The 27155-nt window shown below is 43.2% G+C and overlaps 1 protein-coding gene across 1 annotated transcript in view; it reads right to left on the bottom strand.

Annotated features, from left to right (window-relative positions):
- Positions 1 to 27155, bottom strand: part of cdh23 (cadherin-related 23) — a 263409-nt gene that overhangs the window by 135491 nt on the left and 100763 nt on the right. The window contains exons 8-10 of the mRNA XM_036126497.1: positions 19073 to 19267; positions 18854 to 18982; positions 11010 to 11088 (exon numbers count right to left, since the gene is read on the bottom strand). Of these exons, the coding sequence (XP_035982390.1) occupies positions 11010 to 11088; positions 18854 to 18982; positions 19073 to 19267 (403 nt within the window). The remainder of the gene's footprint in view (positions 1 to 11009; positions 11089 to 18853; positions 18983 to 19072; positions 19268 to 27155) is intronic.

Below are 27155 nucleotides of genomic sequence, written 5' to 3' on the forward strand. Positions count from 1 at the left end.
GAGAGAGAGAGAGAGATAGAGAGAGAGAGAGAGAGAGAGAGAGAGAGTAATGATCATTTACCTAATATATCAGGGGCCAGAATAGCGTCAATATCCAGTCTTTCAATTACAAGATAAAAGTAACTTTAATACTTTGATAGAAGGAAAGTGTTAAATTATGGGAGAATTACCAACATCATCTATAAATCATAACCATGAAGTAAACCCATTTCATTATTTAAAATCCTCTCCTCTGCTTAAACAGTGGAAGGACTGAGTGCGGCGAAAAGAGAAATAAATCAAGTTTATAATGGGAGCAGGTGAGAGTTTAGAAAAAGCAGAAATGATCTGGTTCTTTATGGGGTTTGGTGAAAAAAAGAACCAAAAATCTGAGGATGCTGATGGAGTGAGTTGAACGGTGGTGGTGACAGGTCGGCCACATGGATGTTGTTCAGGTAAGGGTCTGTGGACAGTGGCAGCAGCAGCAGCAGCTCTGCGCTGGCGGCAGCAGCTCTGCGCTGGTGGCAGCAGCTCTGCGCTGGCGGCAGCAGCTCTGCGCTGGTGGCAGCAGCGGCAGCAGCAGCTCTGCGCTGGTGGCAGCAGCGTTCTCCGCTCGGTGACAACACCACGGGGGCGCAGGAACCTTCCAGTAATGTGAAATGGCACGCAGCCAGCGCTCGGCGTCTCGGGGCGAAGATTTTTGCATTTTTTGATAAATGTACAAAAATTAGTGTCACTTTTAAGGATGACGCCTCCAGGCAAATCATGTTAATGACGAGATTTATTATTGTCTGTAAACTATATAATTCCAGCAGCTCCGGCTTATCGGCGCACCGACACATCCCTCAGTGTGTGACAGCCATCAGCGCAGACGTATGTTTTTCTTTACGTCGTGCTCAGCGAAGACAGCCGTGGGGCAGCGTCTCCGCTGCCAACAAGCAGCTTTTCATGAAAACTCAACCAGCTCAATCAAAAGTTTCTCCTCAGGAACATTTAAAGCGGATGAAAAAAGGCCGTTTGGTGCCTGTAGATCACAGCAGCTGACCCGGTGGACTTCACCTCCTAAAGCTTTTAAAGCAACATAGAACTGTCACATTGGGTTTATTTGCAACCAAACATCCTCCAACACTAAAGGTTTAAAGAGAAGCAACAGAAGCTGAGGGGAGCTGACAGTATAAGTATAAAATATATCAAAAAAAGCAAATAACTTCAATGTCCGTTTATGGTTATTTGACGGTAAGTCAAAGAAACCACCGTGTGTTAAATGACAACCCTGAGTGTGACGGGTGTATCGTTTATTCCCTCTGTGGCTGCGTACCCTAAACTATCCGACTGCATATGCTTCTCCCAGCATGCATCCTGTCCATAGCAGACTAAGGCGGAAGCATCTTGGAAGGGAGGTAAATTAAATTCTTCAGTGCAGTGATCAGATCAGCGTGACTAAAGTCTGATCTGGTTAAAATCAGAACCAGATCACATGATCATGGTTTATAGTTGTGGGGAGCTAAAGTAGTCTGGCTTAGAAAACAACAGATTGGACCAAAGTGTCTCTCTAACTAACAGCCACGTAGTGATCGAAGGTTTCATGGTGTTCTCCAGATCGATGGTCTTCAATAGGTTCATGGTAAATGACCTTGGAGAAGCAGATCAGCTCAAAAGTGATTCACATGTCTTTATGGTGCTGGGTCATAAGATACGGGGTCTATGGTTCAAAGAGGGGGACTAGAAACCTTTTCTGAGCCAGGTCTGATGGGGAGGGCCCCATCCGGTATCTGGAGGTCATGCCTTGGCTCCTAAGTCCACCTCAGAAAAATCTAAAAGCCAAGAAGGGCCAACACAGGTAGGAACCTGGGAGAGCAGAGTCAGTCAAGTGTGCCCTTAGTAGAAAGAACAGGACCTGGGAGTGTGTTGGAGGACAAGTGATTCTAGACAAAGCAGGGCTGACCTGCAACCACAGCTTAGTTGATGGCATCCATCTTCAGCCGTAGATCCCTCTGCAGCGTGCTGGGTGAGGGAGGAAGTCAACGCATTTAGTTTGCTTGTCTATTGATGTCTAAAACATTTTCCCTGGACAGAGGTTTAGATCAAAGACCAAAGGAATGAGATCCTGGACCAAAGTGGCTGATCAGAGCCTCTTCCCAAGAATGTCTGGAGTCTGCCTCAGAGATGAGTGGGTAGCTTGGATTAGAGCTGCCGCTGCATCACAGGGAGAGATCTGTTCAGCTTGTTTAGGCATCTAAATGAGAAAATTCATTACATTCTCTCTGTGGATGTGATGATCCACTGAGAGGAGATCCAGGCAGGCAGAACCCAGTGGACTGACTGTCACTTCTGGGACTTCACCGGATTATCCAAGGATCCAAGGAGGGAGCCACCGAGCAAGGATGGATGGATGGATGAATGGATGGATGGATGGATGGATGATGGATGGATGGACGGCCCACTGCAACATTTGAAAAATGTGCTGATTTGACCCAATAGATGCGCTGTGGATCTGGATGGGTACAATTATCTGTAGCAGTTCTCAGTTTATGACGTAGCGTTAGCGGTCTGCTAGCTGAGCAGAAATAAGATGAGGTGTGTAGCTGTCTGTAGGTGAGGGGAAGCAGCGTGGCAGTGGAGGCGACAGAGCCCCCCCGCTACACGACAGACCCACAAACTGCTTTGATGAAGACCTTTCAGGGCGGTAAAGAACTACATTTTCACTACAAAGGGTCAGGCGTAATGGCTCTTTTTTAATAGCAGAAGAGATTTAAACTGTTTTCAGTTTAGACAGAGTGCAGAACTTCATTATCTACTTAGAGACTTCTGAGTGCTTTCTGCATCAATCCACAATCTTTAAGTCGCGTCTTACTAAACAATTACAGCTATTGATTTCTGAGCCCGCAACAGGAAGTGTCGCTTTATCCGTAAAGTGGGAAAAGTCCATTTTCTTTTAGAGCACGGGATAAATTTTGTCTCCAAAAACAGACTCATTTGGTCTCTCAGTGTGAAGAACAGACCACAAATGTAAAGATTCTCTGCAAAAAAAGTCAAAATGACAGGAAACTGGTCGGCTCCACAGCAGAAGACGGGGTTGGACACCTGGAAGGAGGCTTCATTAGGACAACAGGAAGATTTACTGAAGGAAATCAGAAAGTTACTAAAACTAATTTTAAGTCATATTTTCTTGAAATTTGTGTATTTGTCCTTGATTTGAGCAGGTAAATAAGATTATCTGCCAATGGAATGGGTCATTTTACCCCTAAAATAAAATAATTAGATGTGCTGCACTTGAAATAAGATGATGGAGATGAGTTCTTCCTATTTTAAGTGCAAAAATCTTATTCCATTGACAGATTAGTTAAGTCTGTTTTTGCAGTGCAATGTAAAATGGAAACGTTTCCACACCTGTCCAGGGATCTTTGTCAGTCCTGCTGGCTCACACTGAGCAACCTGCTGCTGCTTTTAAGGATATGAGGGGCATTTAAAGTCAGATACAAATCAATGACCCACACGTTTATTGACCACATTTTTCCCTTCAACCCAACTCTCCATTGTGGCTCCATGCAGGCCCTGAACAGCCAGTTTCACCTTTAGATGCTGACTCTCCTTGTGGAGCGTGTTAAAGGAAAACTATCAGCTGTCTTCTCCTTGATCATGTAGAGCACGTCCATAAAGTGACATCGGTGCACAAAAACTAAATACTCACTTGTTTTATGCATTATTCAGTCAGAAACTGGGTTTAAGGTTTTTCGTTAGGTTGTAAGATATATTATTCAGAATGAAGACGAACACTCAAAATACAAAAGTAAACGTAATGTATTCAGTAAGGGTTTTACTTCCTGACTCTAAATCCTAAAATAAACGACCTTATCCGTGATTATTGCTTTATTAAGACGCATCTGTGAGGGACAACCTGTGGCAGAACATCCAGCTCACATATTCTAATTCCAGCTAACAAACACGACCACAATTATCTCTGATTCTCTCTTTAAATCTGAAATATTCCTGCCACAGGTCGGCCACATAGTAAAAAAGTTCAAACAGCTCTTGCATCAGCGTGTAAGACCGGCCTTCCATAATCCAGTGAGCTCCCAACTTGTTATGCTTCTCTATTGTTTCTCTGCAAACACCAGAGAAACTTTGGCCCACGCTGCGATCGCTGTTCCCGAGGCTAATCTCTCTTCTCTGAGAGATTACACAGCAGTGCGGCGCGGAGCGCCTCGGAGCGTCTAATTGAAAAAGCAGAGGAAATCCCACCGACACCACAGCAACAATAAGGGCTCCCCGTGGAATTACAGGTATTAGCCTTGGCCACATTACAGGCCGGCTGCCGATAGGAGCCGGGAAGAGAGAGAGAGAGTGGAATCAGAGCATCAGGGTGTAGCGCCGCCGAAGGATAAAGACACATGTGGAGAGGCAGACAAGAGAATAATCGCCTTTGCTACTTATCGGCGCGTCCAGGTGGGAAACGGAGCCTGGCCTCTCTGCTGGGTGACACCTGAAGACGGCGTGCGTCCTCCACAGTGAGAGGGAGAAGGAGCCTGGCCCGTTTCCCTCCGCTGGCCTTCATGTGCAGAGAGCCTGTGTCCTGCAACAAACAGCTAAACCCGCGCGGGAAGATGACCTGATCGTTAACGAGCCGGGAATTATTCACGACCCGCGTTCTGAGAGATTAGGACCCAGTTTCTGCTGCACTTTCATAACAGGAGAAACAAAAGCAGCTATAGATATGTGGTCTCAGGAAGGGATTAGCCGTGCTGGCATGCTGCAGAGGAGAAAGGCCCGCCGCGCACACAGATGCAATCAGCGCAGGGCCTTTCTCGCCTTCCACCAGACGCAGGGCTGACCCGCTTTCTGCCTGTTCTTACACCGTTGTTACAGCGCAGCGGAGGAGAGGCGACACTTTCCACAAGGTTAACTCCTCTCCCGGCAGACAGCCATTCCTTCAGCGTGATTTGTTGGCCTATAACTTCTGACATAAAAACCACAAACTGTGGGATAGAAAGTCCTTTCTGGTGAAGCCGACGTTTCTATCCAGCCAGAGATGGGTTTTGTGAGTTTGTGAGTGTCTGAAGAAAAAGAATCTGTCATTTTAACCGCATAATCTCTTTCGCCTTTTGTTACTGCCAAAATTGTGATGTTGTTGTAATTTTCTGTAATAAAACACAGAGAAGTGCATAATTGTGAAAGGGATCGTAAATTATACATGATGTTAGATATTTCTTAATAGTGCGGCTCGTTTGTATTATTTTCCTTTTACTCTATTGGAACCAAACAAAATCTGGTGCGATCACATTTATTTGAAAGTCACCCGATCAGTAAGTGGATCCCACTTGTAATTTATTGTCAGTAGAGATCCAGCTGCTCTGGGAAAGTCTGAGTGTTTTGCTAGAGAACCGTCATAAAGACCCAAAAACACGGCAGATAAGGTAGAAAGTTGCAGAAAACTAGTCTGAAGCAGAGTTAAAGACCAACATATTAAGCTACATCCAACACGCGGCCTCTACCTGAAGGTAAAGCCTTCACCAGGGAGGCACACTGGGGGAGATGCACACATCCACCGCTCAGGTGAAACGACCAATAGGCTATGCTCCTCATAAATCTAGCCTCACAGAAAAATAGGATCTGAAATAAAGTCATAAAAAGATTTGATTTGCAGTTTGCTACGGAAAACATGTCAAAGGAAGCCCAATCCTCATTCTGCGCGGCTCCAAGTGAATGTTTGCAGTAAAGAAATAGAGAACCACGTATCTTTTTCATTGTTAGTATTTCACATAAGACACATACAAACCACAGAGGTTTGTGGGTTTAAAGGCTGTGAAGGCTTTAGTAAGGCGCCATTTAACATAAAGGTGTCCAGACAGGTGCCTGTATCACGTGAACACATGACTGAGTGAACCTTCTGGTCTGAGGACCATGAGTCCCACAGCGGGCCGGTACCGGGACCGAGCGCCGCTTTCTGCACCGCCGCTCCTCTGGGCCGGTCTGAGTGGATGATGGCGGACGTTCTGGGATGTTCTTTACCGGAGCTGCAAGCCAAATCCATTATTACTCCTGGCTAAAGCTCGTCTGATGCCTTTATCAGAAAGAAAAGCAAACATTTGCATTTATGACCAGAAATTCTGTTTGCTTTTGTCACAAAATGCAACAACTTCAGAAAATGAACATTTCCCTTCAGTTTCAGCCTTTTCTCCCAGCATCCATCTGTTTAATCATCTTTTATCACTCGGCTTATTGAGTGTTCTGCTAACATGAAGACATACGGCCAGTTTTAAACATGCGAGTATAAATGATGCTTTGATGAGAAAATGTAATTTCATATCTGCGTCAGTAGCTGGAGTCCCAGCAGTCAGAGGTAAAAACCAGAAATCTGATTCCCTGGAGGCTGATCTACTTCTCAGAGGAGATACCTGAACACCTGGTGAAACTTTCCTCCGTCCTCCATGTTGTTCATAATCTGCCAATTATCAGATGATTTAGTTCACTTTAATATCATTAACATAATACAATTCTGACAATTAAAGGGACTCAGAATGCAATCCTGGTGAGAAAGACTTTTATTAAAGGATTATTATGCTTTTATAATAAGCATTTTAGAGCCTTTAGATTTAGATTTAGTCTCCCTCCAGCCATCTAAAGTCTTCACCCGTCTACTCTTTGACTGGAGCCCATGTCCAGCAGTGGGTGAGAGCTCTGCTGCACCCTGAACAGGTCCATAAGTTACCACAGGGTAGACAACCAGCCATTCAGGTGGAGTGGGTTAGATGCACAAGACACAAGGTGGAGAGCAGAAGCAGCTCCACTTTGACTCGGAGCAGCTCTTCTCCTGCCCACAGGCGAGGAACAGCATGAAGTTACATTTTTGTTTGTGCTACAGTCTTAAGGTGCGTTCAGACCCAACGCCAATGTTGTGTTATGTTACGATTATTACTACCTACACACGTCCAGAACGGACCAAGACTGGAGAAGAGTGAGTGAGGAGGCTGGAGTGGCAGGGAAGTGAAAGCGTCACTAGATACTAGAACATTGTGCTGCTGTATTTCTGGCTTGTTGCCCGCTATGCGAACAGCCAGTGATATGTCAGGCAAGCGACACCGAGCAAAAATGGCTACTATGTTGCCGGATTAGCATTTGATGTGAACGTACTTTAGACCTGAGTTGCTATGGTGATTCAATGCAATAATGCTATAATTGCGGCATGTGAGTTAATTGTTGGAGTTTGACCAGCAATGGGCTTGTTTAGGCCTACAGACAGTGCTCAACAGCACACCTAGTGGTGAAACATTGCTCGGAGTCTCTTTAAAGCAACAATTCTAGTGTTTAAAACAATGTCTAAAGACTGAAGTCTGAAGAATATTGAAACACTACAATATTTTTTAGCAAACCAGAAGAAAACCCATTGTGTGATAAGTTCTTCTCTGCAGTGAATGATAAAGAAGGCCTCATCCTTGGGGAAACATTTTAGTGCACATGTAAAGAAAATATGTTTTTTTATTTTATTTTAAGGTATGCATGTGATGAACCATCTTAAAAGGTCAAAAAAAGGTGAGGCCTAGGTTAGATGCTGAAAAAGGGCTAAATCAAAGCCCAAGGAGGAGGGATTCACTCCCTAGCACAGCAAACAATAACTGCAACATTGGCAGCAGTGTGAGTCTATCGCTTGCACTCATCAAGTCCCTGATCCACCCCCTGATTAGAGCAGGGAGAGGAAATCCTCATCTCCAGTCCCACAATCATTAGTGCTGATCACAGCTGCAATTAAACTCTCGTTTATCTTAATTACCGAGCTAATGAGACGAGTCCCGCAGGAGCGAGCGGCGCTCTCCGAGGACACTCGGGGCGAGGAGCAGGAAAGCTGGGGAGGCGTCATGCAGAGCCACACTCAAGTCTGCAAACAAGCGCGCTCTGCTCTGCTCTGACTGCTGCTCCTGGATAGATGGAGGCACACAGACGTGTCTGTGCACCAGGACTCAGGGAACCTCCTGCACACAGGTGCAACCAGACTGCAGTTTCTGGAAACCTCCTCTGCCTTTAACCCTGGCCCTGCATCACCCTTCAGCTTGCATCGTCTACCGAGGTTCTAATGATTTTATCAAGCCTTCATTGCGGTGCTATAACTCTTGATTTTGCCACGACTGGGAATACATTGCGCCGCCTAATTAATGTCTTTTTAATGCTCTCCTCCTCCAGAGCTTAGCTCAGTCATTCAACTTTGCGACAAACACAACACACACCGCAGCATAACACGTGGCAGCAGACGGTAAGTAAGACCGAGTGGGTGAGCGCCGCAAATGAGAGCAGAGGGTTTATGGTGACGGCGGGAGGAAGGAGGTCTGGGTGGCGGAGGATGTCCAGGGTGACCAGCGACGAAGGACAAACATGGCCGTCACGCAAACACACACCGAGCCACAGTTACAAAAAATCACATCCTCCTAACTCTAAGGTAGAAAAATATGGATATTCCATCGTTATTTATATTTAAAATAAATAATTTAGAAGCATAAAACAGATTCTGTTGGAGCAGGAGGTCCATCTTATGGATGTACAGTTAGGATTTGCAGCAGAACTCTCTCTCTCTCTGTAAAAGACTAAAGTTTGCAAAGTGTCCTGAAAAAGAACCACAAGATATCTGCAACAACATCCTCAGGACCCATCAGTCCAGCTGTTTGTCCATAATGCGCAGCCTCATGTTGGGACAGAGCCACAAACAGCACCCAAGCACAGGAGCCACTACCGACAGGTAAAGCACGGGGTTGGAGGACTGATGCTGTGGGCTTGCTTCTAGCCACAGAAGCTGAGCGACTTACAGCCACTGGCTCATCTATGATCCTTAAAGGGGCCTGGTCACGTATTTTGACCAAAAAGAAAACAAATAAATAAAACAATATATGCCCAGCGTTCATCCCGATACTTGAGTATTTAGTTCTTTTTGAGCCTGAAATGAACTTTGTACCAGGCGGGATCAGCAGACATAAGGATTGCCGTGCCATCTGAGGGCAGAGCCGCAGAGGTATCAGAAAGCAAGATGGCGACAAATGAGGCAGCTACTGTAAGAGCCAGCCGACGTCCTGCAGTACCTCGCAGTGAAGTAACAGCTCGGCGTTGGCGAAGGCCAACCAGATCTACAGGGAGAGGGTTACTGATCCTCTTTCTTTACACGCCTCCGCTGGGCGTTGTTGAATTGCTCGGCCCCATTGCTTGCTTACTGCAATAAGTACTCCAGGTCACATGGTCTTAGTATGGTAAATTTACAAAAAAGCACTTAATTTAATAACAAATAGAGTAAAAACAAAGCAATAAGCCAACAGGGTGCAATAATTTAACCAAAAAGCCTTTTTATGCAACCAGTGCCAGCTGCTGGCGTAGAAATCCGTAGAGTACATGAGTAGACACCTTTAAAGATGACAGTATGACAGTATGGCCTCTCAAATGAGAGACCATCTATCCAGCAGCAATGGTTTGGCCCAAACTGGATCGTTAAAGAGACAACGGTACAAAACAGAGCAGTAAGTTGTTGCAATGGCCTTTTAATGTTTTGGGATGTTAGGAGAATTGTGCAGAAATTAACGTCACAAAAGCTTAAAGGTGCATAGCCACATTATTTTGTTATTTAGACGGCAGTAGCTCACTCTGGTTGCATACAAAGTTTTTATTAAAGATTATCACATCCTACTGGCGTATTAGTTGTTATTTTTTGTTTTTGCTAATTGTTTTTGTAAATAAAAACTTTTGTGTTTATTTTTAATAACAGAGGAAGTGGAACACTGTGCATGCGCAGCAGGGGTTAAAACAGGGAAGCGGCTAACGGCTATTAGCATCTCCAGGAAAAACAATGAAGAATGGTCCAAGATCCAATGAAGAAAATTGCAAAAAAAAATTATTCCAAGAGGGAAAAGACTGGAATGTCTCTGGGAATACAGTCTGAACATTGGTGTTCACTGATAGTTCTGCGATACTGCCGCTAGATGGCTCCACATCTGTTTATATCCGCTAATAGTGCCCGGTGCTGGGGCTATTTTTATCCACAAAAAATACCATCAAAACATTATCAGGATAGAGGCTTGGTGTATATAACCTTATTTTATCATGATAAAACAGTTTTCTGGTCTTTTTTTATTAGTATAAAAATTACTATATACCTTTAAACTTAAGAAGAGTGAGCCAAAATTTCTCCATCATGATGGGAGAGACGTGATGAAGTCAGAGAGGAACTGGTTACTGAGAGTTCTTGCTGCTAAACGTTGTTCTGAAAGTGATTGGATCATTGGGTGTAGTTCGTTTTCTCTAACAGAATGATTCATTTAGGAGCTATGTGTATGTTGCTGACCTGTTGTATATGGAGACATAATCACGGCAGTATGCACAAAATAATCTGATTAGTTTACTTCAAAGCTAAAGTATGCACCTTGTACCTATAACAGTATAGAGTCCTGCCTTTACCAGTAAGAAACAGCAACATCAGCAGCAGCACTGGTGATGAACTAACAACAGATTTATTTACAGGAAGGTGGAATCTGGATGAAAACCAAGATCTAAAACTTTATTTCTCCATTAAGTTCATGAGGATTTTTTTCTAAATGAATAACTGTAGTATCATCCTAACAGACAATGTAACTGGCAGGCATAAACACGGTTCCTGGCAGAACTAAGAGGGCCAGGCTGGCAGGTATTAAAGCTACGTCCTTATCATCGCCATGCACGCTGCGTCTTTATCTTCTTTAAAGTAAAACTATCAGATAGTAATACCAACACAAACCAGGAATATTAAACAAACAGCATTAAATGATGCTGAATTTGTCACTCTGACAAATCCTAATCCTATTTCGCCAGAATAAGTCAACTTGTGGAAGAAAATATGAACTAATATGAACGTGAAATTAAAAGGCAGTTATATTGAAGCCTGTTCTCCCTGCGTTCTGATCACACCTCCTGCTGACCGTTTAGCCTGATCAGAGTTTTTTCCGTTATGACTGCAGAGTTATGCTAGGAGGTGATCGACTCCCTGCTCAGTGCTACTGATCTCAGATCAGTTAGGAGTTTCTGACCTGAGACGATGGTGTAGCCAATTCCTCTGGGTTTGCCAAGATCCTGGTCAATGGCTGTGAGCTTCCTCACCACGTAGCCCTGCATGGATAAAAACACAGAATAAAAGACGCTTTCAGTCATCCCACCATTACTTAGCGTTGGTTTAATGTTTATAGTAAAAATAGAAACAGCTGGAGTAAGAGCAGCGTCCCATTTTAAATCTTCCCCAGCCGTGTTTGTGTTTTCTGCTCTCTGTCTCTATTTAGCTTTGTGTCTTTCCTGATGGACTAATTGGACTAATTGATGGTTTTTGCCTTTAACTTTGTGTACTCTCTTTGGTTTTAACAAGGCCCTATAAAGTATTTATAGAGGGTGCCCTTCGGTATTCAGATGGTTAGCTCTCCAGGTAAAAATCTTTGACAAGGCTGTTGCTGCTGATTTCTTGAAAGTACTCCTGGTTCAGAGCTACCATGTTTATTTCTCTGAAAAGAGCATTTGGCTGAACTGTGTCTGCAGCTGACTTTGTGTTTTCAGATAGAAAGTACGCCTGTGTCAGTGCTGCAGCGTTTGGTAGTCTCCTTTTCTATAAAAAGCTTTTGCCTTAGCTATTGCTGCACTTCACTTTCTTGTTTTTCTTTCTTATAAAAAGGTCAAATCTGGGTTAGTGGGTTTAGCAGTCTGACTTCTGGTCAGAGCAACAGACTCTTGCCCCCCCCCCCCCCCTCGTCTGAGTGTGTCTAGGCCGTTTATCTGTCCAATAAAGAGCGGTCTTAGCTCAGTGCTTCTGTATTTAGCTCCACGGCTTTCCTGGGTGAAGTCGAGCTATTGCTGCCGTGAACTTTGTGTACTCCTCTCATTTTTTCTTTGCCAATCAGGCTCCTGCTGGCCCGGCGCTCCTGCCTGGTTCTGCCAGCCGTTTCTCCCTGATAAACAGCAGTGGTTCCTTTCAACCGTGTCCACTTGTTTCCTCAGGAAAAGTGATTGCTTGAAAGTCAATCAGCCTGAAACTGAACTGTTTTCTACACAGACGTCCATGAATTAGAACTGCTTGTATCATAAAGGGATTTCATTTGCAGAGTTGTCAAAGTAACTAAGTATAAATACTTCATTGCCTTACTTAAGTAGACGTTTTGGTTATTTTTACTTTACTGGAGTAATTATTTTTTGCCTAATTTTTACTTTTGCTCCTTACATTTTCAAGCAGTTATGTGTACTTTATACTCCTTCCGTTTTGAAAATAGTCTCATCACTTCTATTTTATGTCAGCTTGTTTTCATCCTGGTTTGTCAAAGATATATTCAGATATTCAAATACTTTTTAATTGTGGTTGGAGGCAGTACTGTAACAAATTGGTAACACCCCCCCCCCAAAAAAAAACCCATAAAAGAAGAATAAGACTTAGAAGAAGAACATAGCATTTTTAGTTATTTTCCTTTTGTTTAATTTTTTGATTAGCAGCTTCGATTTATCATTAATTTTGACAACAGTGTCTCCTGTATACAGACAGCCATACCAGGGCAATAATAGTGTAATGCATTCATTTTTATGTTCAGTTTTATTATCTAACGTCTGATGGCCTCATCCATTCCTGCAGCTACGCTTGGAAGGTTTCTAATAATAACCAGTCAAAGGTTATCGATAATATGTCTCTGAAGTTTGACGTTTATTCACCAAAACCTTAAGGCAACCAGACGTCAAATCTTCTGAAATCCATGTTGATGCTCAGCATTGCACCTAAATGGACCTTTAATATATTAGGATTGTATTAAAAAGTTTGTTCTCCATGGACATATACGTGTGTGAAACGGACAATCCCATTTTATTCTATGTTAATTATAGTAATTATAGTAATATTGGCATTTTAGGCCCTGGTGGGCATTTATTTAAAACTTTTTACTTTAAAACTTCAAGTAGTTTTGAAGCCGGTACTTTTATTCTTTTACATGAGTATATGGTGTGAGTTGATACTTCTGCAGAAGTATTTCTAATTTCTTGTATTTAAACTTCTACTTGAGTAATAAATGTGAATACTTTTGACACCTCTGCAGATTTGTCAGGAATTCAGATTGTATAACTAAAGTGATTTAAACATAAAAAAATCATATTTGCCTTTGTTGTGATATTAAGACATTTTAGAATACACGTTGTCCTGGCAGTGGATCCTAAAAGTATTTAAATACGCATCAAAAAACGGCAACAAGCTCATAAAAATACAGGGAGACGGTATAACGGTGGTCAAACAACTTTTCCCTTCTTTTTGTTGGATAGCAGACTTTTATTGGTGTTTATTTTCTCTTTCACTGCTCAGAAGCTCTCCTCCTGTGCCAACGAGTCCGCTCCCTCACCAAAAATCACAGGATGACAGCTCAAATAATAAAAAAAAGACAGAATAAGAAAGAAAGAAAGCTATTTGAAAAGCCTTTGATCTGCAGCACTTTTTCAGCCTCCGTGCCTCAATCAGACACGCAGTGGATGCTTTAAAGCCCCAGCGCTGCAGCGAGGGAGCCACAGACGCTTCCTGCTTCCTTGCACCCTTCCCCACTTTATTCCCCCCCCCCCACCCTCCCTCCCTCGCTCACACCTCAGGGGGGCCCTGCCTCCCATTGATCCTGCAAATTGTGTCTGAGGCATGTTTATGCTCCATTTCTACCAAAGCCTCTCCTGTCATTGACCAATTACGGCGGAATCAATTACAAGCCTTTTAAAGAGAGACTCGTCCCCCGGCCTGAGAGCGAAACGCACGCAAACGCACGGGGAGAGCCGCGGAGAAAAGCACGGAGAAGCGATGCTAAAGTAATGCGAGCAATATTCTTGAGCTGTCGACACAAGTGAAATATGTTTATTCAGCCATCACAGATCCACACACACCTCCTGCTATACAGTGCTCCCCCCCCCCCCACCACCTCCCCGTCCCCGTCTCTTTCCTTCTCATTGGTTTGACAGCCAAATTGTGTGTTTGTCCTAGAAGGAGCTTAATGTCAGTTAGAGCATAGATTCACAGCCATAACTGTTAAAAACACAGACCTGTGATTTTGTCTGAAAAAAAAAAAAAAAAAAAACACCAACAAATAAATAAATAAATAAAGCGCATCTTCCAGCATTTTGTCAAACTTTTTTTTTTTTTTTCCTTCCCTGGATGACAGGTTGATTGGCCCCGAGAGAAAAGGAAAACGCAACGTTTGAGAGAAACAAGATGAAAGAAAAAGAAAGAAAAAGAAAAAAGAAATGGAAAGATTTTTACGTGTTGGCAAATTCCAACTTTGCGAGGCGATGTGTGACAGCGGTACTGTACGTGTGACGGCCTTATGTGTAAATGTCGTCGGCCTTTACAGCGGCTGACACACATCCTGTCCTCTTCCATCAGCCTTTCACCGCTAACCAGCGCTGAGAGGAAATGACACGTGTCTGTTAGGATATATGACGTCACTGGATGTCACTTCATCACTACGCCACATTTATCGCTCCGTCAGGTAAATATATGCAAAAAAAAACTTAAAAGGAATTCATCTTTCATTGCAGGCACATAATTAAAAGCTGATAAATCTTTTAAAAACGCAACCTTGGATCTGAGCACATTTGGTCAGTGTGGAAAAATCTATTTTCAACTATTTAAATAGAAAAATAGCAAATTGCACCATGACTCATAGTCCTAACCGTCCCTTAATAAAGTTTGTACTTAATTTTTTTGATGTTGATCAGACGTTCTAAGATCTTCTAACAGTAATTCATAACTTCCTGTTTACCTGGAGGGGAGGTCAACGACCTTTTCAGTCCAACCAGCCATTTTTGTCCTAGCTCCTACAAAATAAAAGCTGTCCAGAGCTTAGGCAAATTGATAAATTGCCTAACCTTGCACACGACATTTGTGCAACCACATCTTAAACTATATAGGTTATTTACTAATCCATTCATGAAACTGACATGTAGGAAAATAATCAGATAACATTTAGCAATTTTCCCTAATTAGATTTTATTGTTAGTATTGCAAAACACCTAGCCCAATATAGAGAGGCCAATTAACCTAACAGTCATGTTTCTGGACTGTGGGAGGAAGCTGGAGTACCCGGAGAGAACCCACGCATGCACAGGGAGAACATGCAAACTCCATGAAGAAAGGCCCAGGGTTGGATTTGAACCCAGGACCTTCTAGGTGCATGCATAAACTTTTGAATTCACTTTTATCAAAATTAAAATAGAACAATTTTGGTGGAGCTGAGGAGCCACAAATGGCCCTGGAACCACCACATCTGCTCATCTTTCCACTGTCGCACAGCGAGGAGGGGGGTAACAGGGTAAAAAGAATCTCCAGTGCTCTCTGCAAAGCAAAAGGCTGCGTCTTGAGGCCACCAAAGCTCTATAACAACCATTAGATCTGCTTGCAGAAACAGTAAACCACCACAAATGTGATCAGCTACTTTGGGAAACCTTGAACCACCTGCTTTGGTTAGAGAAAACCAAGATTGAGTTTTGACAACATGCATTTCCTAAGCGTTTAGCAAGCAGCAAAGGATTGATTTGTGGCAATGCGCTGCAGGGAGGAAGATTTGTGGCAAAGCGCTGCAGGGAGCGGAGGCACGGTGGATGACCTGTGATGCTGTGGACCTGTGTCTCTTTCAGAGGGGGTAGGAATCTTTTTAACGGGCATAAAGTCCTGAACTCTGAGATTCCAGGATGATTTAAACAAAAAGTCTGATGCACCCCACCAGGGAGCTGAAAAATGATTGCAACAGCAGGATGTTGATCTAAAATATATGAGGAAATGAGCAAAGAAATAGTTCACATGACACAAAAATCAACTCACTCTCTCTCTCTGTGTTCCAACCTTGAAAAACAGGAAGACTCAGCAGAGATGGAAATGTTCTAAATTTCCATAGTGGAATTATGCTTCTGTAATAAAATCTGGATTTATTTTTACATTCCACATCTTCACCTCAGGTACCAACAACAGATGTGTCTGTTTCTCTCCAACCCTGCAATGCATAGGTTTCCTTTTTCCTTCAAAGAACAAAACCGATCAAACTTCTAGACGCCTAAATCCTCTTCATTCTTATCGTTTTACTTCATTCCCACATCTTGTCCCGTTCCTTTACCGTCCCACCTCTCCTAGTTTTGCTCTGGGTGTGCTGACCTTCCTGGTGACAGCTGATGAATCAGAGAGCCACGGAGACGCCGGGCGCCGTCACGGCCTGTTAATATGCATGCAAATGTCTCACTTGACATTTCTACTAGGTTGGGTACAGGCTGCGGACCAGGGATAAGCAAGTGGTCGTGTGAGCCCAGGAGCCGGTTTGGGCGAGCGACTGAGGCGGAGACAGGGGGGTAATAGAGTGATAAAGGGGCAGAAACAGAAATAATGACAGACAGTATCGTGCCCACGTGTATAATTCCCTCCAAGCAAGTGGAAACATCAATGGCTGGGCTATTAGCCACCTGGGGGCTAAGTTAAGGGGCTGGGCGGAGAGACTAATGGTGCTCAGGGAAACAGACAGTATATTAGATGGCCGCTACAACCCCAGTCGCCATAATGAGGAAGGTAAGGTCACAGGGAGACCCCTCTGCTTAGCAATTCATGCGACTCACAGACTTCTGTGACCTTTGCTGGAGGCCTAACATCCCAGAGGCAGGACAGTAAATTCCCTACAGTAATTACAACGCGACACACCCGCAGGTCTGTATGCGCAGGCCTCGGGACGAGGTTGGAGGGGACGAGGGGGTTTCTGCAGGTAAGACTCATAAGGAAGGAGAAAACCCTGATTTGATCACAATTCAGACCTTTGCTTTAACTATATTCCACTTTCAATACGCATCCTTTTGGTGCAGCTTGCACTTGGCCAAGGCTAGCCTTTGCTAGCCGTCCTGCTGGTGGAGCTCAAGGACAGAATCCCGAGGCGAGATTCTGGTTTGTGAATGCATAAAACCCTTTTCTTTTTGCTGACTGTGTTGTTCTGATGGCATTTTCTAGCCGTGATTTTCTGCATGCCAGTGAGGAGTCTGCAGCTGAGTCTGAGACCAAGGTAAAAACCTTAGAAAACCTTAAACTGTTCCATCCGAGTCATGGGTAAGTCTTTGCTTCAAATTGAGGAGTTTGAGGATATTTTTGTCTGTAGAGTTGTAGAGTCTGTCTACCTTTGAGCCAGCTGCCTTAGTCCTGAGATATGGATCCGGACTGAAAGGGTGAGTGGTGGCCTAGTGGTTGGAGAGGCATGCTAGCATCTGAGGAGGCTGCAAGAACCTGGTTATATCCCCGTAGACGGCCACCATGGCAGGGTCCATAGCCCCCAGGCTGCACCTGGGAGCTGCAAGCTGCCACTGCACCCCAAGGTATGAGTTGGTTGGAGAAGACAAGTTTCTCTGGAATGTTTAATTGCAATGACAACTACAAATGTCTTCTCCTAAGAAGAGGAAGATAATATGTGCAAGTAGCTAAAGTAAACTTCCTCCTACAGAAATAACGAGGTGGGCTCACAACTCTCATGGAGGACTAAATACCTTCTGGTCTGTGAACTCATTGAACTCAGTAATGAACCTGAGACTGTGCCTGAGGAGAGGATGTTCAAAGTTTTATTCTGGGCCCACCGTCTTCAGAACCAGGCCTCTGATGGGCACAGGACTGCAGACAGATGGTTGAACTTGCATTTCTTAAAGGAAACACACATCAGGAGTGCTGTGGAGCGGCACATGAAAGGACGATTGTCAAGTAACAATTTTAACCTGCAAAGAATTTACTGCCGGCATGAGTGCATCAGTGAGGGAGAGTTTATCAATTAATTCATGCATCGTTTGCAAAGGGACTGATATCGGACTTTTTAGACTCGAATACAAATCTCATCAGACCCTAAAGACTATTTGCACACATTAGGAGTGCCATCTTGGAGTTCATAACGCAGCAGATAATTGGACCTTTGCCAAGCATAGAAGAGTTGATGCTGCTGAGTAGAACGGGTCTGGAAAGGATCCCTAGGAGACGGAGAAGGAGCCTTGGAGAGGGTGTGTCCAGCCAGCTGCAGCTGAGGTGATTTATAGGAAAATTGTAACAACATACATGTTCTCACAATGTCCACTTTTTGTTTTCAGAAGCAGACCAAAGGTTTCACAAACCAGGAAATGGCATTTTTGATGATATCTGAGAGTAGACTAATTTACCCAGTCATCCGGGTTCATCCTACACAGCCTGTTTTAACATGCTAAACAGCTATTTAAAGGTTTGATAGTCTGTTGGCAACATTAAATGCATCAGACCCAGTATTACCCCATTTCACATACATTACCTGACGCCTGTACCAATAAAAAAGGATTCTAGTTAAATATGTTGGTGCTCCTCTGCTATATAGCTTGAGAAACAGCTTTTGATGATTCACACAGTCAAATGCTTCAGAGGCATCAATAAAACACAAACATATTGTAGTTTTGTGTCAGCCATATAAATCTAAGATCTCTTTTAATGCAAAAAGATGTGAAATGTTTAAAACCAAATCGCTTGTCAGAGGTCAGGACAAACTCCTCCAACCTCTTTATTAAATCCTTTCTAGGACCTTTAGCAGACTACTAGCTAGGGCTATGGGTCTTTAATTCTCCAGAGAGCTAATCCTACCTGCTTTGTCGTTATTAATGGGTTCTAGTATAAAGGATAGCATTGACTTAGGCAGCAGACCATGAACTAAGAAGCCAGTGAAACACGTAGAAAGTAACGGACATACTCATTAAATACTAGAGCTTCGTCATGCTCTCTGACACTGGTTGGTGCTTTGTGAATTCCCTCTAGATGAGAAATTTGCTGATGTTTTGATCTGATTTAGTTTTGATTCCACCATAAAGTTGATCAGTGTGATTTCTTTACGAGCGGAGGCAGGACTACGGTACTGACCAGGGGAACGCCCTCTTCTATGTTGGTACTGTAGGGCAGGTTGGTGAAGATGGGGTCCATGTCTTGGATGTCAGTGATGGTGATAGCCAGGTTAGCAAGCCGGGACATAGGTTTCAACTTGTCTTGATCCTGGTAAAACAAAACAGAATAAACATAAAGGCGACTTCATTCAAATGACAGCATGTCTGCTTGAGAAAGCAGAGCTGCATGTTTGCTGACCGTGGCGTTGACGGTGAGCTGGTAGGCGGAGGTGGTCTCGTAGTCCAGAGCTCTGGTGACGGTGACGGTGCCTCGGGCTCCGTCTATGGCAAAGAAGGGAGAAGTGGGCTGAAAGGAGAAGAGGACGCTGCCCCCGGTGCCTTGGTCTGGATCTGTGGCGTTCACCATGAATATGGATCGGCCCACCGCCGTGTTCTGAAAGACACGAGAGAGCAGACCAGAGAAGAGCTTCAGAACAAGTTCAGTGATTAAAACATCGATTGTTCTCTGCTAATGACACACTAGGTTAACCGCTGTGTGTTTTAGGAGGAACCATTAAGAGCTACAAATGAATCCATTCAGAAGGTGAGATCGGAGATTTTTACCTGGAACAGCGGAAGTGCAGCGTTTGCACCAAATCAACACTTAAAAATACATTTTCCTGCTTAGTTTAAAGGAAATTACTGATTGGTTTTGGTCAAAATGTCACCTAAACCTCTTATAAGTAGCTTCAGATGTAAGAAGAATGTAGAGAAAACAGTTTATTAATTATCAGACTGGACGATAGAGGAACCTTGTGTGGAAACCTTTGGGTGTCGTTCCCAGCTGTGTCTAATTATCATTTTAAATAACCAAATAGAGCATACAAATTGTTTCTAAATGTTTTCACACAAACAAAAAACACATTTAATGCGTGTAAAGAGGTTAAACACGAGTCTAAATGCCCCTGCAGAGTTATCTCCTCACCATCCAGGATTAAACTGTAACTTCATCGAAGGGGGAATAAATTCCCAGAGAAACAAACACCTCTTCCTTCATGTCTGCCATCTACTACAGCGGTATTGGGCTTTATTGGCTGGAAGCGTGAAGATAAATTAGAAAACACGTGTCGGTGCCACCTGGCAGCCGTTAATCTAACAACATGCTGGGGCTGTGCATTAAGACATCTCACGTTTGATTTGGAGTTAAAAGGCTGATTTGTGTCCATGTTTCATCAGGATTACGGCTCAAACCAAAATACTGCACTGCTAAAGAGACAAAAAAAAAAAAAAAACAACAACTAAATAAGCCCTGGAGCGTCTGTGCAGCTCGTCGACAAGTTTTTGGGACATTTTTTATCAGAAGGGAAAAGATCTCAAATTTGTCTCTGTTGAACACATTTTTTGCTGGAAGGTAATTTGCAGAATGTGCAACAGAAATGAGTTTAGAAATGTTGTGTAGAAACCTTCTGGTGTCATGGCCACGCATAGAACACCACCAAATAGAGCATAACAAACAGTTTTTAAAGGTTTTCACACAAAAAAAACAAACATCTGCAATGCATGATATGCAGATGTTTCCAGTCTGCTATCCTCTGATCCTGCAGAATAAATTGGAGTTAGTAAATACAGTCCAGCTGTGTGTAGTTTATCCTGAACAGAGATGCAGCTGCTGTGGGAGAACAGCAGCAGAACAAAGTGCGGCATGAAGACCGGGGAACACAGCAGACGGGTCCGGGAGAACGTGGCGGAGAGCGAAGCGGCTTCTTCTGCAGTGGGGAAGCTGGTCTGAGCAGACGAGGGAGGCGTTCCTGGAGGAAAGCCCGTTAAAATGGAGAGGAGGTCCACCTTCCAGCAGGAAACCAACCCTGATCATAGAGTCAGACCGACAGCAAACTGCAGTCCTGCAGGTCTGGTGTCCTGAAACCTGTCCGTGCGTCTCTGCTTCCACGCATCAGGGTCCAGTAATCAGGTCATCAGCAGGACTCAGAACCTGACTGCAGTCTGAGAAGCTCATCCAGCTGTTTCAGTCAGCTGTGTAGAACCAGAGACACATCTGATGGTTCCAGTACAGCAGACCTGGAGCACTGGAGCCTGTGTTTTAGATCTAAATAATAACGTGTCGGACTGTCCTAGTCAAAGTCCAGCATAAAACCAAGAGGAGAACGCTGCTCACAGATGTTTTCTACCCAATCTGACAGCTTGAGCTGTTTTACATCAGTACCAGCATCAGTTCTGGTCTTTAGACTTGAAAAGCAGTAGAGACAAAACTGCAGATGCAGCAAATTGTGCTAAAAACAAAAGATTAAAAACCCATTTATGACTCCAATTAAAAGCTTATTTAGCCGCTGCCTTTTGGTCGATCTGACATGTTTTAGTTGTCAGGAACCCAGAACACAGGACTGAAAATATGGTTAAGAGTTAGACATCCCAGGAGTTTCAGATGTACAGCGTCGACATATTTTTATATGTCTAACCTTAAACTGAAAACTGATTTATTTAAAGACAGCTAGGGTGAGATTGGTGTCTGCTGTGCCCCCTTTCCTGCTCTTCAACCTACTTTTTTTTTCTCATTTCCTCTTTATATTTTGTCTTTTTACATGTTGTTTTCAGTTTGGCACTTGTGCACAACTTTAAGCAGGTTACTTCAGTTCATGTTTCATCCTGACTGAAACAACTTCATCTGACAAAACTTCCTCTCAGTCAATATTAAATATGCTCCCGACACTTTAACTGTAACCAAAGCAAACATCATTTCTGAGGGCTGGGAGGGGGAAACAGAGTAAACAATGAAAAAAAAAAAAAAACGAAGCTGCATTTTTAACTAAGACGTTCATTAATGCTCGTCAGCTTGTTTGGTTCCTAGAGAGGCAGAGAAAGAGCTGAACGCGGCGCGGCGCCCGCAGCACCACGCCGCTGTCTGCATGCAGCCGTCCACGTACGCGTCTGTATCTCTGCACGTCACGCACGCCACAAACATCAACCTGGCTTTGATGTGGAGGAGGCAGACTTGTAGCTAAACTACGGCTGAGTGAGTCTCTGCATGCTTCATTTAGAGAGCGAGCCTGAGATGTGTTTAAAGGTACGTAACAGGACATTATCCCCCATGCCCCCCCCAAAGCACGGCGGCTTTTATCTCTTCTAACAGCGCCTTGTAAGACAGTGTCTTATTACCGTCACCACGTGTCAAATGTCCAGGGGCACAACACCTTCTCCTCCGACGTGTAAACACCTTCAACACAACCTGTTTTTGATCTGCAGGATTCAAAGGGGAGCGAGCAGCGGCCGTTCAAAGCGCCGATGAGAGCAGGACAGCTGCACACCTTTTACCCTTTAAATCCGACGCAGAGTTTCAGATCGCTCAACCCATTCTGGCTCATTTTTAAGAAAGTCAGGTGTAGAAGTAGTTGACTTTGAATGCAAGGCAGACATGCCCACAGAGGTCAGATCTTATATCTGGAACCTGGAAGAAGATTAGATTAGATTTGACTTTATTGTCATTACACAGTTACAGGTACAAGGCAACAAAATGCAGTTTAGGTCTAACCAGAAGTGCAATAGCAGCAAGTGCAGGATAAACAGTGGTTCCATAAGTACAGGACATGGATTATTACTGAATAAATATAGAGATGGATACTATTATAAACAGAATTTTACTGATAGATTTGTCCTATGAGTATAATATATAGATAACTAGTATTGTGAAGTAAATTTACAGCTGGATATGTACCAAATATAATATACAGGTGGATATTACAATAAATAGAGTTTTACAGATATGTACAGATATGTATATATAGATAAGTAGCATTGTGAAGGAGCACAAAAGACTGCAGGGATGGATAAATGGACAGATGAACACTTTTAATAATGAATGGACAAATGGATTTGCGTCTCTGATTTTAAATCGATACCAAAAATCATTCTGGGGCGATTGGGAGAAGAAAATGCGGATGGTGGGGGGGGGGGGGGGGGGGGGGGCATCTTGTAAGAGATTTATCTCCAGTTTGTCTAAACTTATCCTTCTCTCCCAGGCTGGGTAAGTGCTCAGCAGCTTGTGTCCGTGTGTCAGTTCCTAGCAGCTTTAGTCCTGCCCAGGTGTGTGAGCAACCGATCCGGACTCCCTGACCTCTCCTCACACGCACAATGAGCATCTGTCACACACACATCCACATTATTCATCCTCATCTCCCCGTTTTCCCCCGACGCGCTCCATCAGCATAAACAGTGCATTTAATTAGGAAGCACAACGCAAAGCAACTGGTTAGAAAAACGGCCCTCGATTTGTCGGCGTCTCAGAATGAAGCCCAGATCTGCAGAGGAGGCCGACGGTCCATCAGAGGTCAGAGAGACGGAGCGCCGCTTGATCTTTGCACTGTTGGATTGTACCAACAGAGTGGTGAATAAATCATAAGGGGAGGAAATACCCGGCCATGAATTCCTTGGTTTTTATTAAGCTATCCGGCCACATCCTGGTGAATGAAATGCACAACAATCAGCAGTGAGCAAAGACCTGGATAGCATCGCATCGACACCGCATGTCTCCCTCCATTCCTGCACCAGAGTTAGTCACGGCTCATCTTCCTGCCCCGACAGCGCCGTGGAGCTTCTGAATGAACGGGGCCCGTTTCCACAGGGAGGGAGAGCGTTAAAGGGGGAGACGGCCGGTTCCCCGCTGCGCCTTATCTGAAGCGCCGCGCAGGAACGGCCGTCCTCTCCCTCTGAGAGAGAGAGCCGCTAACAGAAACAGGAGAGGAGACACGGGAGTCAGAGAGCCGCGGAGAAATGGATTTAAAACCAAACACCTCATGATTCTCCTTTTGATTTCAACTCTAACGATATTTTCAATTTTAGGCCACAATAGAAGATATTCAGAAAACACATTTATAGCACTGATGTTAAAAATGCAACAGGTTTTATAATTCATGTTGCTAAGAAAAATGGAATAAAAAGTGGCCAGACAGAGAATGAATCCTGTTTTACAGACACTCAGACTACAGACATACGAAGATGTTTTAATTCTGACTCTTGAGCTTTTTCGCAAAGATTTCCAGTCAAGAAGCTGAATATATGGATAGATCAGTAATAAGTGAGAAACAATAGTATAAATAGTTGGAATTAAAGGAAGCTTATGCATACTACAAAGTGCATCAAGGGGACATTCAGCTGCCCGTAGAATCGTTGGAATAATGTTACCCTGAGTGGCTCTGGTAGGACCAGATTCATTAAATAAAAACTTTGACTATTTCCTAAACCTGCAGCCAGAACTAAGGAAGCAGAGACATGGTATAAATACGAGACATAATGACAGGGTGGGAGGAAAGAAGAAATAATATTGGTAAAAGTATCAACTAAAAGAGTCACATTGTAACGAGAAGCTTTTATGTTTCTGAAGCGATGCTGTGAAACGTTTTAGTCTCACTGTGTCTGCGGATGGCAGAGCTCATGTGAGCCAGAGTTCTGGGTCTACATGGAGGAGGGATCTCTGAGGGCCCACTGAGTCAGAGCGAGACGGACATTAGGATTAAAAGCTTCTGGAGCGTCGGCGAGCCATCAGGGAGTCCGCTGGGAGTCCAGAGGTCAGACACCAGCGGCTTCCTTCCAGGGCGCTGAGGGAGTTGTCAGCGAAATGAAAGACTGGACAATTTAAAGTAGATTAGATTCATGTTGTTGTTGCTGTGCTGTACCTAATATAAAGCCACGCTTTATTGAGTCAGGTGTAAAGACAAATCATGTCCTTCCTGTGCAGAGGACAAAAAGCTCACAGATTAAAAAAGAAAAAGTAACACATTTACAGCAGGGAAATAAATAAGATGCCATTAAATCCGCGTTAAGAGGAACAGTAAAAGGTAAAACAAGCAAAAATATTTATCCCAAGGCTGAAAATGTAATTTATTTCATATCATAACTAACATTTAACTGATTCCTGAACAGTTCTGTTAGCTGTGACATCATCAGGGCAGGCAGATCATCCACTATTACCATCTAACATAGAAAGTACTCCTGGGTCAATGTGAGCTTCTGTGCTTTCTGTGTCTCTGCTCTGTCTTCTCTAAGCCCCAGTGGGTCGAGGCAGATGAGCGTTCACACTGAGCCTGGTTCTGGTTCTGCTGGAGGTTCTCCTCCCTGTTAAAGGGGGAGTTTTCCTCTCCACTGTCGCTTCATGCATGCTCAGTATGAGGGATTGCTGCAAAGCCATCAGCAATGCAGACGACTGTCCACTGTGGCTCTACGCTCTTTCAGGAGGAGTGAATGCTGCTTGGAGAGACTTGATGATAAGATAAGATTAGATAGTCTTTATTGATCTCACAATGGAGAAATTCACTTGCCACATCGGCTCATACAAGAAGGTGCAGAGTAGGAAAGGTGCATTCAGTTATATACAGTGAATCTTCATATATACAATGGATCAAAAGAATACAAAAGAAATAGGAATGGGCATATGGTGTCTTATTTACATTAATAGTGATCTATATATATATATCTATATCTATATATATATATATATATATATATATATATATATATATATATATATATATATATAAACATATATACATATTTTTATATATATATATATATATATATATATATATATATATATATATATATATATATAAACATATATACATATTTATATATATACATATATATACATATACCTATATGCCTACATACATATGTACCTACACGTATATATGTGCATATACATACGTGCATACATTTGTACATACATACATACATAAATGTGTACTGACTTATGTTTAGGTGGTGATAGCAGCAGAAGTCACTACATCAGGATTATTGCACGGGTTGTAGCCCAGTGTATTAAATAGATTATTGCACATTATTCATTGCACACTAGTGCAATGAATAATGTGCAATAATCAATGCAATGATGCAACCTGTTGGGTTTCCTTAGAGAGGAAACTTTCTGACCAACCTGGAGGATCAGATGGAATTTGGCTTTGTAAAGAACATTGAGATGACGTGTGTTGAATTGGCGCTATATTAATAAAGTTTAATTGAGTTGAGTTGAATGAATGCAACAAAATAACCTAACCAGTTACAGTCAATCTTTATGGAAAACATAATTTATGCCCTAAAGTTTGCAGGTTTGAACAGCGCGGCGTACAAACACCGCTCCATCACAGCTGATTAGCATTCCTCCTCTTTCCTAGGAAAAAAAATATCCAACTAGGTTACTACTTCACTTCAAAGCGACCTTGAGCTGTTCTGAAATCGTCATTATGGCTCAGCGCTGCGTTATTTGAATAACCACACAGAGCTTTAGAGTTCGGCTTATCTTGTTCTACTCTGAACAACACAGACGCTGCATTGATTGTGTGCTCTGAAAATCTATGCATTCAACAGGGAGTTTACAGGAAAATGATCAGAACATCGCTGCTGAAAGGCAACAAGCTGCAGCTCTGCTAAGTTATGTTCTCAGAAAAGGAGAAACCGTTTGACTTTCTTCAACAAGAACAGTTTATGGCTGCATGCAACTAGAAAACATTTATTCCTTACTGCAGGATATCATGAATAAGAAGTCGTGCTCCTAAGAAAGATTTAAGAAGAACTTCTGTTGAATTATTGCAAATGATTTGTTGTTTACTGCATATTACTGTAAAGTGGCTTGCAAAAGTATTCATACCCCCTTTCAGCACAGAAGCACAAACTATAATGTATTTTTTACTGATTTTATGTGACGTAAGTGAAGGCAGTGAAGGCAACAAACCGTGAGGAAGAACAACGGAGCAAATCAGAACAGGGAGCATAGAGTCAGTTTAAGAAAGCAGCGAGGAACAAAGAACTAGAAGAAAATACTGCAGCAGGGTGGAGAGGAGAGGCAGAAGGTATCAGGGGGAGATGATGAACGGCTGAGATCAACTAAACCGATGAGGGGAGGAGTGCAATGACCAAAACATGAAGCAAGACATGGGGGGTTAGAAATGAGAGAAGCTCACAAACAAACAACTGTTGCCATAAAGGCTCATTTCCTGTGGTTGAGAGATTAAAGTAGCTTTAGTTAAAGGTATTAGCTTTAGTTAAAGGTATTCGCCCATCGCTAATGATTCTGGGGATTTGATCGTATCCAGACATCAGAGTTAGACCTTTGATTATTGGGCTGAGGAAGCTGTGATTGGATGGGAATAAAACATGTATGGAGGTCAGGTATTAGTCTACCAGGTGTTGTAAAGCAGCTTATTTATATGACGCAACGGCTTTCCATACAGGACAACCAGCGCATCACTGGAAACTTTTAGGCAACGCTGAATGATAAACAGGTGAGAGTTCACGCGGCTGCGTCCCATTTTTAGTAACCCCTGCTGATACTGGGTACC

This window comes from Fundulus heteroclitus, chromosome 22 (genome assembly GCF_011125445.2).
Source record: "Fundulus heteroclitus isolate FHET01 chromosome 22, MU-UCD_Fhet_4.1, whole genome shotgun sequence".
Classification (NCBI taxonomy): Eukaryota; Metazoa; Chordata; class Actinopteri; order Cyprinodontiformes; family Fundulidae; genus Fundulus; species Fundulus heteroclitus.